Raw genomic sequence first — 18,118 nt, 5'->3', positions numbered from 1 at the left:
AAAAAAAATTTTTTTGGGGCCTTTGGGGGGGGGGGGGGGAGAGGGGACTATAGCCCAGCTCAGTCCCCATCCGTCCCTAGTAGTGGAATTAATTAAATTGAACGAACATGTACCAACCAATCAGTCACGTATACTTGATATATGGGAGTGGAGGACGCCACGCGTCCGAATCATATACGTATACATGACAATTTTAATAAAAGAAAAAAGAAAAGTTCATTTTTCTGTATTTCGGACTTTTTCATATTCAAAATATGTCCCGCATATATGGCGCATATGTCAAAATCCAATTAGGGATTAATATTTGTGACTTCACGCATAAAATTCTTTGCTGCTTTTGTGTTCTTCAAGAACATCAAAAATGGAAAGAGAATGTGTTTTCACCGTTTTCAAAAACTGAAAACAAAAAAAGGTCCCAAAACGAAAAAGGAACACACCCTTAACTTCTCAAAAACAACTTAAAAAGCTTCTTCGTGTACATTTTTACTACAACTAATCAATCACTATTCAATCAGAAGTGTTTTTTCAGTTCCAAATAGGGCTTCTAGGCTTTCAAAAAACACTCAAACAATCTTTTAGCACTTAGGTAAAAGTAGGCCTCGATGAAGAATAAAGTTATTTGTACAATTATTGTTGACAATTGTGGATGATACTATTGATGTTGTCAAAATTTGGACTGTTAATTTAAAAAATGGTTTTTAAAATAGATAATGTGATGTTGTCAAGCGTGTATTGTCAATTGACATTGTAAAAAAATACTGTACAAATAGTATGATTGCTCTATGAATGCCTATCAATTCTTTAGCCATGTTTGATGGCATGTAATTCCAAACTCTTTTTTCTACATATTTATTTTCAAATACAAATTTACGTGATGAAATATTATGTATATAAACTTAAAACTTGTCTCTATTTTTTAATCACGCATTCTTTAAAAATTCAATATCCAAAACATTTTTTCCCCAAACAATGACCATCAAATAAGGGCATCTCATTTCATCAATAATACATCAAATAATTTTCTTCCTTTGCTCAACAGTAGATTAACAAAACATAGTTGTTCTCTATTCATTTTTCCGGCTTCAATCGACTGGAGTTCTTGAATTGCTGCATATCCTAACAGACATTAATAAAACTGGCAGTTGTAATTAAGGCCCGAGTGTACATGCCTTTGTAAGACAAGGATTAAAATTTATTACCTGTTAAGAAATTCTTACCATTAAATAAGTAACTTATATTTCTGATTTTAAGCAATAAAATAAATTCTTAAAATTTTCTTATAAGTAAATTTTTTAAGCTTAATCAAACATGCAGTTAGCTTCACATTTCTTTGGCAATATGGAACAGGTTTTCCAACATTATACTTTACATTATGATACTAAACATAATTGCAGAAAATTTATATGTCTACCATATAAATACTGTCATCCTTGAAGTGAAACACTTCTCTCCTTTTAAATTGCTTGGAGAATGACTTGAACCCCATGTTTTGGAGTAAGAATGAAAATATCAGCAGGGCAGTGGACATAATTAGGAGATAACAAGAATTTGTAACGCTGCAGAATCATTGAAAGTGCAATTTTGGCTTCATTGGTGGTGAAGTTTAAGCCTACACAAGTTCGAGGCCCCACCCCGAAGGGAAAGAATGCAGCAACATTATTGTTTGTAGCTTTAGCAACTCCCCCGGCAAATCTCTCTGGTTTGAATATATGAACATCTTTGCCCCAGATTTGAGGGTTGTGATGCAGTGCCAGAATTGAAATGAAGATGTTGATATTGCCTGGAAGGTTCAGATTCCCTAGTTTAACTCCCTGCTGTACTTTTCTTGTTAAAGTGAGAACTGGAGGATATAGTCTGAGACACTCGTTGATAATCATATTCATCTACATGTCAAAAAATAATATGAAATTAATAAACTGTACCGGCCTACTGAGCATGAGTTATTTGTGATCTTCGTCAAACACTTTAGAAGAGGGCTAACATGGTCGATTGTGATTGCTAAAGAAAGAACTACTAGAAATAAACTAATCGAAAAGGCGAAATAAAAATTTTTAACTGACAAGAACATGTAGTTTGCTATTTTATTAGTAACTAGAGAAAGAGTGATATGATCTTAGTAAAATAGGTTAGCTAGGTAGGGGTAGATGTAGTAGTAAATCCCACGGAGTCGTATAAAAGGATTCACGATGCCAACCCCAAATGTAAAGGGAATAAGGGGAATAAGGCTTACTATTTTCATTCGTGCAATGCCATCTGAATTCGGTTTTTCACTGCTAAATATTCCAAACACCTCTTCTCTTGCTTTCTCTTGCCAATCAGTATGGATTGCCAGTAGAAAAATACACCATGAAAGTAAGCTTGTAGTTGTAAGATGTCCAGCACCATACATTGCTTTGATCTCATCAATCATCTGTTCAATTGTAATCCTCTTTTTTGTATCAGCTTCATGAAAAATTTTCAACAGTTGTCCAAGATAATCACTTCCGAAATCTTCAAATTCTCCGTTATTTTTCACTTTTTCCCTCTTCTTTACAAGCTCAAAGATGGAACTTTTTATTCCTTCTTTGAGTTTCTCTGCTTTGATCTCATCATCTGACTTTAATAGCATACTGCAGATGTTTACAAAAACGGATGATCAATTAGTCATAAAATTTTAGTTGCATTATTTGAATATAATATTTTGAATATATAATAGAATGATGATGCTTGTACATAATGAAATTACATAATAATTTACATACAGATGAGATGCCTAAAAAAGAGTAGTGCAGTTCCTTTTTTCTTTTCTTTTTTTCCCTTAATCTAGATGAAGAAATTATGCCCAATCACATCTCACCACATTATGTGTATGTAAACCATTACTTAAATCATTATGTACATAGAGCACAACCGTATGTAACATACCTTATGCCAGGAAATCTGACTCTGTAAATATTTCTAACAGTTATTTCTGTCAACTTTGCCACCATCTCAAATATATGGCCTCCTTCGATGTAGCTACTTCCGAATGCTGTCCTTGAAATTACTTCGGTTGTTAACAATCCAAACTCTTTAAACACGTCGATCTCTTCTCCGATATGACCTTTCCACCTCTCAAGCAGCATCTCAACGCCTGAACTCATTTCCGGAACCATACTCTACATAAAGATAAGCCCTTCACATTAGAAGCCATAATATGGTACAAAAAGAAGCGAAAATATTGTTCATTATATTATAAAGTCTAGTACGGCGTCATATCAAATATGCACATAATTTCTAAGATATACCTTTAGACTCTCTGCATGGAAAGTATGGTTTGCCAGTTTCCGTATCTTTGCCCATTTTTCACCCTCATTCGTTATAAGAGATTCACCTAGCAGGTTCTTAGCATGCCCTTCCATTTCCATTTTCGGGTAGAAACCTTCTCTATTCATCAGTATTTCTTTGATTAGCTCTGGCTCTGTCACAAACAACTGTGCTTGTGACCCATGCCAATTAAGAAAATTCATCCCTGTCAACAAGAAAGTAAAACATTCAAGTAAGAGATTAAATTTACACAGAGCTTTTCCACCAACAAGAAATTCTAATAAGAAGCTAAATTTACCATAAGTTTTCGTCCACGAATAAATATGAGGCTGTATTCTAGGAAATATACTGTGTGACATTTCCATTGGCTTTTCCATAGATTGGCTCCTCATTTTAGAGATTTCTTTGGTACTCCCATGAGGAAATCTGTATTGAGGACCTCTGATTCCCTGTGATTTCATCATAGTCTGTAGTTGAATTGGAGTCCGCCATAAACAAGAAATTCTAATAAGAAGCTAAATTTACCATAAGTTTTCGTCCACGAATAAATATGAGGCTGTATTCTAGGAAATATACTGTGTGACATTTCCATTGGCTTTTCCATAGATTGGCTCCTCATTTTAGAGATTTCTTTGGTACTCCCATGAGGAAATCTGTATTGAGGACCTCTGATTCCCTGTGATTTCATCATAGTCTGTAGTTGAATTGGAGTCCGCCATACCTTATCAATGAATCTAATTAGAATCAGAATAAAATGGAAGCATAAAGTACTGCAAATAGAGAATAATATAACTGTAACTAAATCCATTTTTCATTCAATCTTGAAGTTCCCTGGGATTGTATATGTACTAGACTTTTGGCCATGGCTAGGGTGCCAGGAATCTGTTGGTTAGAAATATAGGACACATAAGTCCAATTCCCAGCTTTGGCTTCATTAGAGAAACTGTAGATTGAATGGGAACTTTATTCAAGAAAAAACTGATTACACAGTTGAGCAACGGAGACGGGCTTTAATTGAGTTTTAGGCCGTGGACCACATTCATTTATTATGTTTTCAGAGATAATGAGAGTTTTGGAGCAATGGATGAGTCCAATTCATCCGAGATCGACGAGTACAATAATTGCCTATATTTTGGTTTAGTAATAATTAAACTTAGTATATAATGAAGACTGAAAGACAAGATGAGATCATGGATTTCGTCACGCAAAATTTTTCATTAAAATATGCAAGATTCTAGAGTGAAAAAGCCATCCGCTTGACCCCTTGATCATGGACGTTATTCGAAATCTCAGCAACCCGAAGAATTCAAAGTTTGATTAGAAGCCCCCTTTTTGCTAGTCGTCTCTATGATCTATGAATTCTCACTCCTTAGGCATTGCATAATTAAAGTTAACGGTAAAAAACATGAAATATATGCCAAGAATTGGTGACAAACTATTACATATTGGTATTGGATAGTATTTGCCTATGAGTAGGGATGTCAAACGGGTCGAATGGCTACTCTACTCAATAAAACTCAACTCGTCAAATGACGAGCCCGAGCACAAGCCGAGCAGGGGTGGGAACCAATGAGTAGAGTGCTTGGTTCGTAAAGTTCACGAGCCCTCGGCTCGTGGGCTCGTAAAAAGTGTGAAGAAAAGTTTGAAAATTGCCAAAAAATAATAATAATAAATTAAAAAAATAAAAAATAAAAAATCTATAGAGCTCATGGCTCGTGAACACACGAGCTCGTGAGCCGAGCCAAGCCAAGCTCACCCCTTGAGCACGAGCCGAGCTCGGCCCATTGTCATCTCTACTTATGAGTAAATATATCAGTAATCGTGATATTTTGAAATAAAATATAATTTATTTCGTTGTAATTGAGTGCATTGATTTGAGCTTGCATTTGTTTGTATATTAGTTTGATAGTAGAAAGCGAGTGTACGGGTTATTAAAGTAGGAAAGATTTGATTTAAAAATTTGAAGTACAAGATTGATAAATTAAGACAAACACTTTGTTTTGATAAGTCCATGATCGATAAACAAAGATGAAAACTTTACTTTGATAAGATTGTCTCGATTTTATTAAAGTCTATCTTTGATTGTAGGAAGATTGAGAGTACTTTTTGAATGTAATTGACTAGATCACGAGAAATCTAATTTGTGATATTGATCATACAAATTTCACTTGACTATCATATATGGGAATTCAGTCATAAACGGGTAACAAACTTTGATTACTAACTTAAACTTATTTCAGGTATCAATAGGTGAGATCAAATTGTTGATCAATATTTCATTGCCTTAGATATTAAAATGAATTAACAGGGAACATATATATGTAATATGAAATCATCATTTATCTAATGGGTACGATCATGATCTCACAAGATTTTCTATTAGACATTCAAATCTGAGTTTAATAATTCAATATTAATTGTTGAATTAATATCGTGACGTGATCACATGATATTTTTAGATAAAAAAAATTAAAAAATGGAACTTGAGAATCTTTGAATATTTGGATTACTTTTTTTTAGCCATTTTTTGGCATATTTTTTAAAATTCATTTTTTCTAAAAAAAAAAAATATTTTCTGCTATACATTTTATGAGATTCACAATTTTTATCAAATTTTTTTTTTTTTTTTAAATTTTTCCCATTTTAAAAAAAAAATCTAAAAAAAAAAATTTTTTTGGGGGCGGGGGGGGGGGGGGGGGGGGAGAGGGGACTATAGCCCAGCTCAGTCCCCATCCGTCCCTAGTAGTGGAATTAATTAAATTGAACGAACATGTACCAACCAATCAGTCACGTATACTTGATATATGGGAGTGGAGGACGCCACGCGTCCGAATCATATACGTATACATGACAATTTTAATAAAAGAAAAAAGAAAAGTTCATTTTTCTGTATTTCGGACTTTTTCATATTCAAAATATGTCCCATCCGTCCCTAGTAGTGGAATTAATTAAATTGAACGAACATGTACCAACCAATCAGTCACGTATACTTGATATATGGGAGTGGAGGACGCCACGCGTCCGAATCATATACGTATACATGACAATTTTAATAAAAGAAAAAAGAAAAGTTCATTTTTCTGTATTTCGGACTTTTTCATATTCAAAATATGTCCCGCATATATGGCGCATATGTCAAAATCCAATTAGGGATTAATATTTGTGACTTCACGCATAAAATTCTTTGCTGCTTTTGTGTTCTTCAAGAACATCAAAGAAGACTACGAGATTTGAAGGTGGTATAAGAGTAATCAAAGGAAGAGCACAAATGGAAATTTAAAAAGTCTTATAACACCTATTTATTTTATTATAAAAATAAATATATCGTACTCTTATTAAATAAAGAAAGCAATCAAATTTTACATTCAAATGTTTGTCGTCACAAGAAACTAATTTTTGTGATATTAACCTCCAATCCCCCGACAATTGGCTTGGCCTGATACTTATAGCCCAATGGTGAAGATCCATAATGAAATGTGAAAATATTAATATAGATTAACCAGTGTGTCGAGTGCTTGTTCGTCAAACATGAAGTGCATATATCATATAATGGCATGTAATTGCTATTAAGACTGGTCGTTGAAATCAGTGGTGTTGAATAACATTAATTTAAATGAAATGTTGCAAATCAGTGCATTGTTCCAATTCGTGTTTGCAGAGTCCAGTCTTCAAAAGTTGTTTCGACTTCATACATTGATTCCTGGTAAATACTAAATGCACGTTCTACTAATAATCCCATTGGGAACAAATAATGGCAGATAAACTGTCCTCAAATCTTTCCCACCACCACTTATAAACTCTCCTCTTTTTTCTGGTTTTTGTCATCAAAACTAAGGCAAGAAGCAACACATAAAACGGCATTCTGTGAAAGCTGTGAAATTTCAAGGCAAGATCGCGGAATTAGACCTGCTATTAACGTCAGCTTATCTGTCAGTCGCGTCGGGCATCAAAGAAAACGATGAAAGAGGAGGAGAAGGAGATTATTAAATCTATAGCAATTTGTGTAGCAGCAGTTCGGGACGATTTCAAGAGTGCTCCTGCTAACTATCTTCGTGGCCTTTATGATTACTGATATGAAAGAATAATTATCATCTCTTGATTACTGCATTCTTGTATTTCTTTGGTGTCTTGTTTTGCTTGATCTTAGCCAATGGCCTTGTATCTCTAGTAATGTTTTAGAAGGATTATTCAAAGTTGAAATCGGATGTTGTCTCTCTGATTATATTATGACTTGTGATCATTTTCAAGTGTCTAACAGAGATTTACGCCTCTAGTTTTGTTATTAATGCAGAAAATAAAATTTATCAACCGATCAAGTCTCGTGACGGTACAATACCGTAAAGTGAAATTGCCTGTCATTAACTACTGCGACTTTTTTGAACAATCACTTACACAACAATCACAAATGATTTCAAAACTCCTAAAAAATGATTAAAAAAATATCAAGTATGAAGAACCACAATAGATAAAAATGATATTTCATTTTTTGATATGTTTTTCCAAATAGCAGACGTGTTTAAATTGCTGCAAAAGTAATAACTGCTTCCACCATAATTGCGAATTTTATGAGCATGATAGCAATTTTTATGCGCTGTTATTATCAGAGCAACAGTCATATTACTAGCTAATTTGACCTATAAATAAATAAAATCGAAAATGATTAAAATAAAGATAAAAATATATTATTTTAATCAACGAAGCCCAAGAACAAAGACATTTTAACAATCGCGTTAACTGTGAATCGAACTTTCGACTCCTACACAAATTCAACACTTTTCATCAATTAGGCACATTGTCAAATTTGATTATTTCTTTCAAATAATATATTTATCATATATATAAATATCTAACAAATTCGTCATCAATCAAGGACTTTGTAAACAATTATTGACATTTAATACACAAAGAGTGGCATTTGATGATGAAAATATATAGCAAAAGCCCACAAATTCATACCGTAGCAAAATACACAAACAAGCAAACAAGGAAAAGAGGATTTCAAACCGTTCCAATTGAACCGGCTACTCCGGTCCAATTCATAATAACATAGATTCATACATCGTAAATTCGTAATCCATTTTTGATCAAACAACATTACCAGAAAATCATAGCTGACTTTTAGCAAAGTTCATCACCAGGATGAGCTCTAAGATTCCAGAAATAGCCTTTGGGATCGTTCTCAAATACACTTCTCGCCATTCTTATATTTCTCCCCGGCGCTTTCATCGTCCTCACTCTTCCACCGCCGCGGCCCCTACAGCAGCCGCAGCAGCAGCGGCAGAAACAGATGAACAAGATCAATGTAGCCGCAATAACGAGGAACAGGGTGGCGACATGGAGCCAGTGGTGGATCTCATCGCCTCTTGTCTCCGGTGGAAACACCTTGTCAAACCAATCCACGACCTCGCCACCAAAATTTTCAATTGCCTGTAGTAATTCCTTCAACTTTTCGAAAATGAAATTTATCACTTCATTCACACCCATCTCTGTAGGTTGTAGTGTGTGTCGAGGTGCTTTTGATGCTCTGGATAGAAAAGAATTGCTAATTAAATGCAATTAGGGTTATGATTTTTATAAAAATTTGGTATTTCCAAAAGATGCCCAAATTTTGGGACCCATGTAGAGCATTGATGAATACATTTCTTCTCCACAAAGGAAGAGCGTTATTTCTTTGTCAAGCTACATAAATTGCAATTTTTGAGTTAGTTGAAATTTCTTGTAAGGTCCGTTACTTGGTTCTAATGGTAGCAAAATGCACCCCTTCGGGCCAACATTTGGATCAAGTGATTAAATTGAAACAAAAATGTTTTTTACTAACAAAATTGAGACATTTTTCTTACCCTTGAATATAATGTTGGCGAGTTTAAAGTTAATTTTTTTTTTCCGTAAAATCTTCCCAATTTAAATAAAGAGTATACTTTTAAATTCTCTTCATTTAGAGATTTTCTTTAAAATAAATAAATAAATGAGGAGGATTACTAAAGGTGCTAGCATGCCTACTTTTGAGTCAACCTAAATTATTTAACATTTTGCTTTCATCATTTAGCCCCAATTTGTTTAAGATTAACAAAAATAAAAATAAAACAAAAAATTTAATAGATTTTGATAAAAGTTGATAAAATGTGTAATTAAAAAATTGTGGATTCCATAAAATATGTTATTAAAATTAATTGTTGATCATGACTTAGATTATAATTTAGATATTTAACTGAACCAAAAAGAGGGCTTAAATCGTTACATTGCCTAAATTGAAATTAAACACTAATAATTATATATAGCATTACTTATATTAAAATCTAGACAAGGTTAGAGTAATTGACTAGGCACGACCTACATAACTTGGTAGTCTACCATTGAAAATGAATAATGCTATATATCACTCGAGATTATTCAGATTCATACCCTATCCAGTACATAGACGGATTTAGTCCTGGGCTAGCCCAGACCAATCAGGCCCAAACCCCTTTTTCCTAAGAAAAAATGTGTTAAAAAAGAAAATTTATGTGATTTTTTTATTATTTTTATTTTTATTTATATTTTTTTTAGTGCTTCCTTGACTTCGCTCCTACCCAAGTACATGGTTCCAATGAAAGTGTTTCTAGTTTTGACTGCGTATTTAATATACCATTTTTCCTAGTAAAAATGCCTTTTGTTTTGGTAAATTGGTCATTGGAAATATGAGTATAAGATGGACCGTCAAAAACATCTTGGACGAATTACGTTCACAGTTTTAAAGGTGTTAATTTATTCTAGTGAAACTATTTTTATTTAGAGAAAATTAAAGAAGCATTTTTTTTTTTCAAAATTGAAGAAATAATATAACATGTTGCCAGAAAACTATAAATTCTTTACACCTATAGCAGCCGAGTAAGGAATATATTTTCATTTAGGGATGGCAACAGGTCGGGACGGGTATGGAACGGGTCGGCCATTCATACCCCCGTTCTGTCGGGTATTTTTGTTATCTTATCTCATACCCATACCCGGTTAAAGCGGGACGGGACAGGGCGGGTTCGGTGCAGGATCGGGGCGGGGCGGGGCAAGTCTCCTGCCCCATTTATCGCCTCATTTATTTTTTCTTTTTCTTTTTCTTTTATTTTTGCTTTTATTTTTTATCTCCTTAGTTAGTAAATATTGTTACTTTTTTACCAATTTGTTAAAAACAACTTATGTTTTCTTTAAAAATGATGATAAATCTATTATTTTTGTTTGATAAAAACTTAAATTTGAAATTAATATTAAACGGGGGCGGGACTATGTTTCCCGTACCCGTCTCATACCCGCTTCGGAACAATGACCCTCGCTCCATACCCATCACGTGTACTTGATTAGGCGGGTATTACACGCTCCATTCGGGGCGGGACCCCATGGGTATCGAGTTGAACGGGTTTTTTTACCATCCCTATTTCCATTCAATCAAGACCACAATTTATCATATATTGTGGAGTCAAAAAAATTAAAAAGCTACAGAAATATTTCTAATTATATTAATATTTTACCTACTTAAAAACTAAAATAACTGTTATGAGTTTAATTGTGATTTTCTTATAAGAAAAATATAATTTTTTTGAATTTTTTGTACGTAGTAATGTTATATGGGATGATGATCAAATTTTTACTAAATTGCAGGAATCAACAAATGTTATATTTTAAAATTATTTTTTATATTATAAAATAATTATAGAATATAAGAATATACTGAAATAATCTCTAAAATCCCAATTTAAACATTGTCAAGTTGTTAAGAAGAAATCTTTTTCTTAAATGAGTATTATAGTTTGAAAAAACTAGATTATAAATGTATGACAAATTAAAATTCAGTACTTCTAAAGTAGAAATAATTAAATATCTTAAGACTAAGCTATTTTTTATGCTATTTATCATCATCATGAATTATTTTTTAACTTGAAGAAACTACATGTTTTCTCTTGCATTTTGGTCACAACGCAATAATATTTTTCAAAATTAACTTTATTATTTAAAGAAAGAAGAGCAATATTAATCAAAATGTTGACTATATAAAGGACAAATTACATTGTATATTTTTCTTCAATTCTAACTTTGTTATGTTTTTGTAAGAACAATAAGAGGAATTTATTTTAGCTAAACATTGCATAAAGGTACAAATATAAAAAATATATATATAGAAATAAAAATTCTTTGTAAACAGTCGATTCCATGATTAAAAGTTCATTCCATATTTCTTTTAACAAATGATAAAATCAAAATAGAAGTAATATTTTTTAAATCCTTTTATATGCAATACAAATATATAGAAGCTAAAGCAGAATGTACATTTTCTTAATTTTTCATTTTTGATTGGAAAACAAACCCTAGAGGAGGTTTATGTAGTTAAAAGGTAAAGGGTGTTTCTAATAATAGTCAAATGCTTTAGGGGTGTCATCGATATTAAGTTTATAAATAAACCAATTTCACTGCCTATAAATTTATCCAATCCCCACCTGGGTGAAGAACATAAGAGCAAGAAATACTAAAAAATTAAAATTAAAAATAATAAAATAATAATAATTATTGTTATAATAATAATAAGTATGAGCTCCGATGGAAACTCTGGAGGTTCTGGGCGACCAAATAAAGGAACATCTTTCATGGCTACAGTAGCAACAGTGTTTGGAGTGGTGGCTCTGGCGCGTGAGTTATGGAATCTAGCCAGCCCGACAGAAGAGCCACCAACGGAGGAGATGATGAAAGCACCAGGAAAAATAGATACATATATTCCTAGAAAAGACTTTGAGGATAACTGTTGGGCTGTGATGCCAAGGTCCTGTCCGACATAGGCTTTGATGATAAAAAAAAAAAAAAAAAAAAAGGCCCAATATGGAATGAGATGGCCCACTTAACCAAGCCCAATAATTCAGTCCACTCTTAGTTGCTCTGGAGCCGTTGGATTAACCTACTGATCAATGGCTGGTGGTTTTAACTATAAATAAGACCCTTTTCTTTGACCTAGAGATTGAATCGTCATTTTTTTCTCTTTTTGTGAGTCGTCTATTTCTGGAATCTTCAAGGACTTTCTGTCTCTGTGATTTTTTCATCTTCTTTGATGGAAACTCTGGAGTTTCTGGTTGACAAAATAAAGGAACATCTTTCAAGGCTACGGTAGCAATAGCGTTCGAAGTGGTGGCTTTGGCTCGTGAGTTATGGAATCTAGCCATCCCGGTAGAAGAGCCACCAACGGAGAAGATGATGAAAGCACCAGGAAAAATAGATACATATATTCCTAGAAAAGACTTTGAGTGTAACTGTTGGGTTGTGATGCCAAGGTCCTGTCCAACATAAGCTTTGATGATAAAAAAGAAAAAAGAAAAAAAAGGCCCAATATAGAATGAGATGGCCCACTTAACCAAGCCCAATAATTCATTCCACTCTTAGTCGCTCTGGAGCCGTTGGATTAACCCACTAATCAAGTGCTGATGGTTTTAACTATAAATAAGACCCTTTTCTTTGACCTAGAGATTGAATCGTCATTTTTCTTCTCTTTCTGTGAGTCGTCTCTTTCTGGAATCTTCAAGGGCTTTCTGTCTCTGTGATTTTTTCATCTTCTCTTTGTAAGATTATCTAGTGATATCTTTGTGATAATCGAGTCCTTGGTCTGAGAACTCTCTGTGTAAGTAAACTGTTGTGAAGTGGTCTGTCCATTTTCATGTTCCATTGTAAGGACTTTGAAGTTGGGATTGTGAGGGTCTATTGTTCAGTTCAGTGCCTCTGTGATGTTCCTTAGAGGTTTATGGTCTGAGCCTATGAAAGATCAAAACTAGATGCAGTGGTTTTAGATTTTTCTGTAAAGTTCTCTATTATATTTGTTGTACAGTTTGGATCTTGAATTAATGATAACCTTGTTGCCTATTTTCGCAACCTTCGTCGCTGAGGTCAGATATTAATACTATAGTACTGTAAGTTGAAATCCATTGCCATGGTAATTGGGACAGATTCAACTGTCGTGTTTAATTTGCTGTTATGCGTGTTTTAGTAGTATCAATTAATATGGAAATAGGGTGTCTGTCTCTAATCTTCAACTCTAGAGCCGTTTAGAGAGGTCGAATGTTGGATTGTGATCTATGTGCTAATATTTTTACCGTTTAGAGAGGTCGAATGTTGGATTGTGATCTATGTGCTAATATTTTTAGTTCTATGTAATAAAATGATGTTTGTTAATTTATGAGTATCTATCTTTAACGACGACATGTTTGATGTCGCGTATACAAGGTTAAAGGTTTCGGTGAATTTATTAGAAGGGCCTTTGTTTTACCAATCAAAGTAAAAATTAAGAAGTCGTAAAAGTTTAAGAATTGTTAAATTGAAATTTGAGTTATCATAACAAGGACGGAGCTAGAAAGATATATTAAGATGAGCTGAAATTTAATTTCTTTTCAATGAACTCATATTATAAAAGATGTTCTATGCCACACGAGATTTAGTGCTTATTTGGTACAGATTTTAGGTAAATTAAAATTAATTTTTTTATCATTATTTCACTATTCCAATTATCATTTTTTAATTCTTTTTTCACAGGTGGAACCCACTTTATCTCTAACGGTCAAAAAATCAATTATCAAAATTCCTATCAAACAAGTACTTAGTTTAAAGGGTTAAACTCGTGTTCGTGACAAAGTGAGCCAGTATATTTTTGGACACTCATGACAAAAGTTATAACAAATATATTTTAAACTAATAAAATTAAGTATAGAGCAAATTACTTATTTTGATAATTACATCCATTTCATGGTTGAAATAAATCAATTTTTAACTTATAAGTATAAATTAATAATATATGAAAAAATGTATCGAAAAAATTTGATTACTTTTAAGCTTAGTCAAACATGTGACATTAATCGATACAAATTATTTGTTGCATAATAAACTAATTTGATTATATGTGAACTCTTTAAACTTAGTTTTTTATATATATGAATGAAATAAAATACTTAATTTAATAACGAGTTATTTGTGCATCATGAATGTGAATAAAATAAATATGTAAATGTTGCAAAGTCTTAAACAAAATTTGAATAATTCAACATTGAGTTTGGGTTGTGAATGAAGTTAGTTGGGTTAAAATTAATTTTTGAATTGGGTTAAAATTAATTTTTGAATTAGACTAAATTTTTATTTTTTTTCATTTCACCATGAATTTTTTTTTTTTTTTTTTTTTTTTTTTTTTTTTTTTTTTTTTTTTTTTTTTTTTTTTTTTTTTTTTTTTTTTTTTTATTTTTGGGAATTCACTCACATTTCATGCTGGGTCCTAGAGAGATACATCTATTGGATCCGTACAGCATAAAGGGTACAAACTAATAAATTGCTTTATTCTCTTTCTTTATCTCAAAGCTTGCAAAAAGTTTGTACGAGGACAGTGACTAGATTAACGTCGGAATTTAGTGCATGTTTGATTTGAATTAAATTTTAATTTTAATTTAAGTTAAACTCAAATAATCAATATTAATAATATCTTTCATGGATCCCACAATATTTCAATCATATATTTCAAAAACTTCTATCACAATCTACTAAAAAATCTAATATTAATCATCACCGTACACCCTCTTAAATTGTCGTTATTATCTATTGAAAATCTCTTTTGTAGGCCACATTTTAGCAGTGCTTGGAGATTTCTTAACAGCAAAGGGAGCACTAGAGGAAGTCTACGTTGTGAGTCAAGTCTTATTTACCGTCGTGGTGTGTCTATTTAGCCTTTGTTTTGGTAACTGTTCTTTCTTGTTTTGGTAACTGTTCTTTCTTAACTCTCTCTTTTTTTAATACTCATTTAGATTGTAGTAAAATACTTTTTACGCAAATCAAAACTATTCCCTACTTTTTATCACAAATTATTCAAAAAATTACTATTCAAAAACTCATTTTTTACCCAAAAAAATAAATAAAAAAATGGAATGTCAAACGGGGACTTATTAACTTGTCAATGCCATACCTCACATTCTCACCTCAAATGAAATTAACACAATTTAGTATGACCTTGTTTGAGTCCCATTTTTCAATCAAAATAGATTTTTCAATGGTGATTTGACATCATTTCAACTACACATTTTTCAATAAAATAATATTATACGCAAATCAAAAATTTTTCCTTATTTTTTAACCACACATTTTCCATCAATACACTATTTAAAAATTCATTTTCTTCACAAAAATGGGGCTCAAACAAGGGCAATATCATATTAAGGCCAATTTTGCTGGTCGGCATCTCATTTTGTGTTATTTCGAATTGAGCTCATTTAGGTGTAGGTAAAAATCTGATTTTTAATTAAAAAAAAAAAAGTTAATGAAATATGTGGTTAAGAAGTTATAGGTCTTAGAAAATGTATAGTTAAAATTAGTCATTCATTTTGATTTGATATTTTTATTTAGACCAAACAGAGACTTAATATGAATCCTGTGAATATTATAGCCCTTATTTCATCAATAATTTAATCATATAAAAATACATTGATTACAAAAGATTATTTCACTTCCAAACAGTTTAAATTAAGAATAATATTATTCATCTAAATTCTAAATAATCATTAGTATGCGTGACTATGAAAATCAATTTTAGGTGATAGTCGGTCCATTAATGCAATGAAAAATGAATCAGGCAAGCCGATAATATTATTATTATAATTTTTTTTTTTTTTTTTTTTTTTTTTTTTTTTTTTTTTTTTTTTTTTTTTTTTTTTTTTTTTTTTTTTTTTTTTTTTTTTTTTTTTTTTTTTTTTTTTTTTTTTTTTTATTTTTGGGAATTCACTCACATTTCATGCTGGGTCCTAGAGAGATACATCTATTGGATCCGTACAGCATAAAGGGTACAAACTAATAAATTGCTTTATTCTCTTTCTTTATCTCAAAGCTTGCAAAAAGTTTGTACGAGGACAGTGACTCGATTAACGTCGGAATTTAGTGCATGTTTGATTTGAATTAAAATTTAATTTTAATTTAAGTTAAAGTCAATAAATCAATATTAATAATATCTTTCATGGATCCCACAACGTTTCAATCATATATTTCAAAAACTTCTATCACAATCTACTAAAAAATCTAATATTAATCCTCACCGTACACCCTCTTAGATTGTCGTTATTATCTATTGAAAATCTTTTTTGTAGGCCATATTTCAGCAGTGTTTGGAGATTTCTTAACAGCAAAGGGAGCACTAGAGGAAGTGTACGTTGTGAGTCAAGTCTCCGTAGATTATTAAGTCTTGTTTGGGCTTCATTAATTTTAAAGTGTATTTTTTAAACTCATTTTTAATCACTCATTCTTTCATAAAATAATATTAAAAATAAATCCAAAACCTTATAACCACAAATTCTTCAAAAAGTCACTATTCGAAATATATTTTCTCTCAAAATCACATTAAAATAAAACTCAAACAGTCTTCAATTGCCAATAGTAATTCCTTCAACTTTTCTACAATGCAGCTTCATTCACACCCATCTCTTTAGGTTGTAGTGTTTGTCGAGGTGCTTTTGATGCTTTGGAGAGAAAAGAATCACTAATTAAGCCCCCGTTTGGCCCCATTCTTTTCAAATTTGACTAAAATTTCACATGAGTTTTGTTTATTAGAGCTTTTCCAATCAAATTTTATTAAAATTTTACCTGGGTTTCATTCATGGGCTTGTATCAAATCAAATTTGACTAAAATTTCACATGGGTTTGGTTCATTGGCACGATTCCAATCAAATTTGACTAAAATTTCAAAAAGATTTAGTTAATTGGCGTGTTTCTAATCACATTTGACTAAAATTTCACCAGAGTTTGGTTTGTTAGTGCGTTTCCATTCAAATTTGACTAGAACTTCATCTTAATTTTGTTCGTTAGCGCGTTTTCAATCAAATTTAACTAAAATTTCAGTTGTATTTTGTTCATTGTTGCGTTTACATTCAAATTTAACTAAAATTTCACATGACATTGGTTCAGTAGCACATTTCAAATCAAATTTCACTATAATTTCATGCAAAAATTTTCACATTATTTTTGTTCATGGGAGCGTTTCCAATCAAATTTTACTAAATTTTCACTTGGGTTTCGTTCATGGGCTTGTATCAAATCAAATTTGACTAAAATTTCACATGAATTTGGTTTATTGTCGCGATTCCAATCAAATTTGACTAAAATTTCACCGAAATTCACACTTTACCAACCAAAATTCGTTGATAAAATATTTACTCTTTACCTACGACAGGATCCGTTGGTAACTATCAGCGACCCTCAAATTAGCAACGAATTTGCGGTTGCAAATATTCCATTGATAAAGAGTAATAGCAACGTATATTGAGATTTCAAGAACGAAAAATCTGTGTCTGAAACAATGTTTTTTTAGTAGTGTTAGTAAATCATATCATATTAAGGCCAATTTTGTTGGTCGGCATCTCATTTTGTGTTATTTCAAATTGAGCTCATTTAGGTGTAGGTAAAATCTGATTTTCAATAAAAAGTTAATGAAATGTGTAGTTAAAAAGTTATAAGTCTTAGAAAATGTATAGTTAAAATTAATTATTTATTTTGATTTGATATTTTCATCTAGACCAAACAGAGACTTAATATGAATCCTGTGAATATTATAACCCTTATTTCATCAATAATTTAATCATATAAAAATACATTGATTACAAAAGATTATTTCACTTCCAAACAGTTTTAATTAAGAATAAATTATTCATCTAAATTCTAAATAATCATTAGTATGCGTGACTATGAAAATCAATTTTAGAAAATTCAATTTTAGGTGATAGTCGGTCCATTAATGCAATGAAAAATGAATCAGGCAAGCCGATAACATAAATTTTTTTTTTTTTTTTTTTTTTTTTTTTTTTTTTTGGGG

At 31.6% G+C, this 18,118-nt stretch overlaps 1 protein-coding gene across 5 annotated transcripts; it reads right to left on the bottom strand.

Annotated features, from left to right (window-relative positions):
- Window positions 1-1,298: 1,298 nt before the first annotated feature.
- LOC111396216 (cytochrome P450 CYP749A22-like) lies at window positions 1,299-4,296 on the bottom strand. 5 transcript variants are annotated; one of them, XM_023022572.1, is made up of 6 exons: window positions 4,079-4,294; window positions 3,811-4,006; window positions 3,267-3,490; window positions 2,905-3,137; window positions 2,231-2,609; window positions 1,299-1,883 (listed from the first exon to the last, which is right to left on the bottom strand). In XM_023022572.1, the coding sequence occupies exons 1-6, from the start codon at window positions 4,091-4,093 to the stop codon at window positions 1,455-1,457; spliced, it is 1,476 nt and encodes a 491-aa protein (XP_022878340.1). In that variant the 5' UTR covers window positions 4,094-4,294; the 3' UTR covers window positions 1,299-1,454. The 5 variants fall into 5 exon arrangements, with proteins under 5 accessions (XP_022878340.1, XP_022878341.1, XP_022878338.1 ...); XM_023022573.1 differs by having other exon boundaries at window positions 4,135-4,294; XM_023022570.1 differs by adding an exon at window positions 3,584-3,741 and having other exon boundaries at window positions 3,969-4,289.
- Between the last annotated feature and the right edge of the window lie 13,822 nt (window positions 4,297-18,118).

This window comes from Olea europaea, chromosome 6, assembly GCF_002742605.1.
Source record: "Olea europaea var. sylvestris chromosome 6, O_europaea_v1, whole genome shotgun sequence".
NCBI classification, from domain to species: Eukaryota; Viridiplantae; Streptophyta; class Magnoliopsida; order Lamiales; family Oleaceae; genus Olea; species Olea europaea.
This window is presented reverse-complemented; position numbering and strand designations above follow the sequence as displayed.

Excerpts from the sequence above, each read along its gene's own strand:
- LOC111396216 (XM_023022571.1), bottom strand. The coding sequence starts at position 4,093 with ATGGATTTAGTTACAGTTATATTATTCTCTATTTGCAGTACTTTATGC. Across the intron at positions 3,138-3,266 it reads TCCATGCAGAGAGTCTAAAG|AGTATGGTTCCGGAAATGAG; the intron begins GTATATCTTAGA and ends ATCTTTATGTAG. Across the intron at positions 2,610-2,904 it reads GTCAGATTTCCTGGCATAAG|TATGCTATTAAAGTCAGATG; the intron begins GTATGTTACATA and ends AAACATCTGCAG.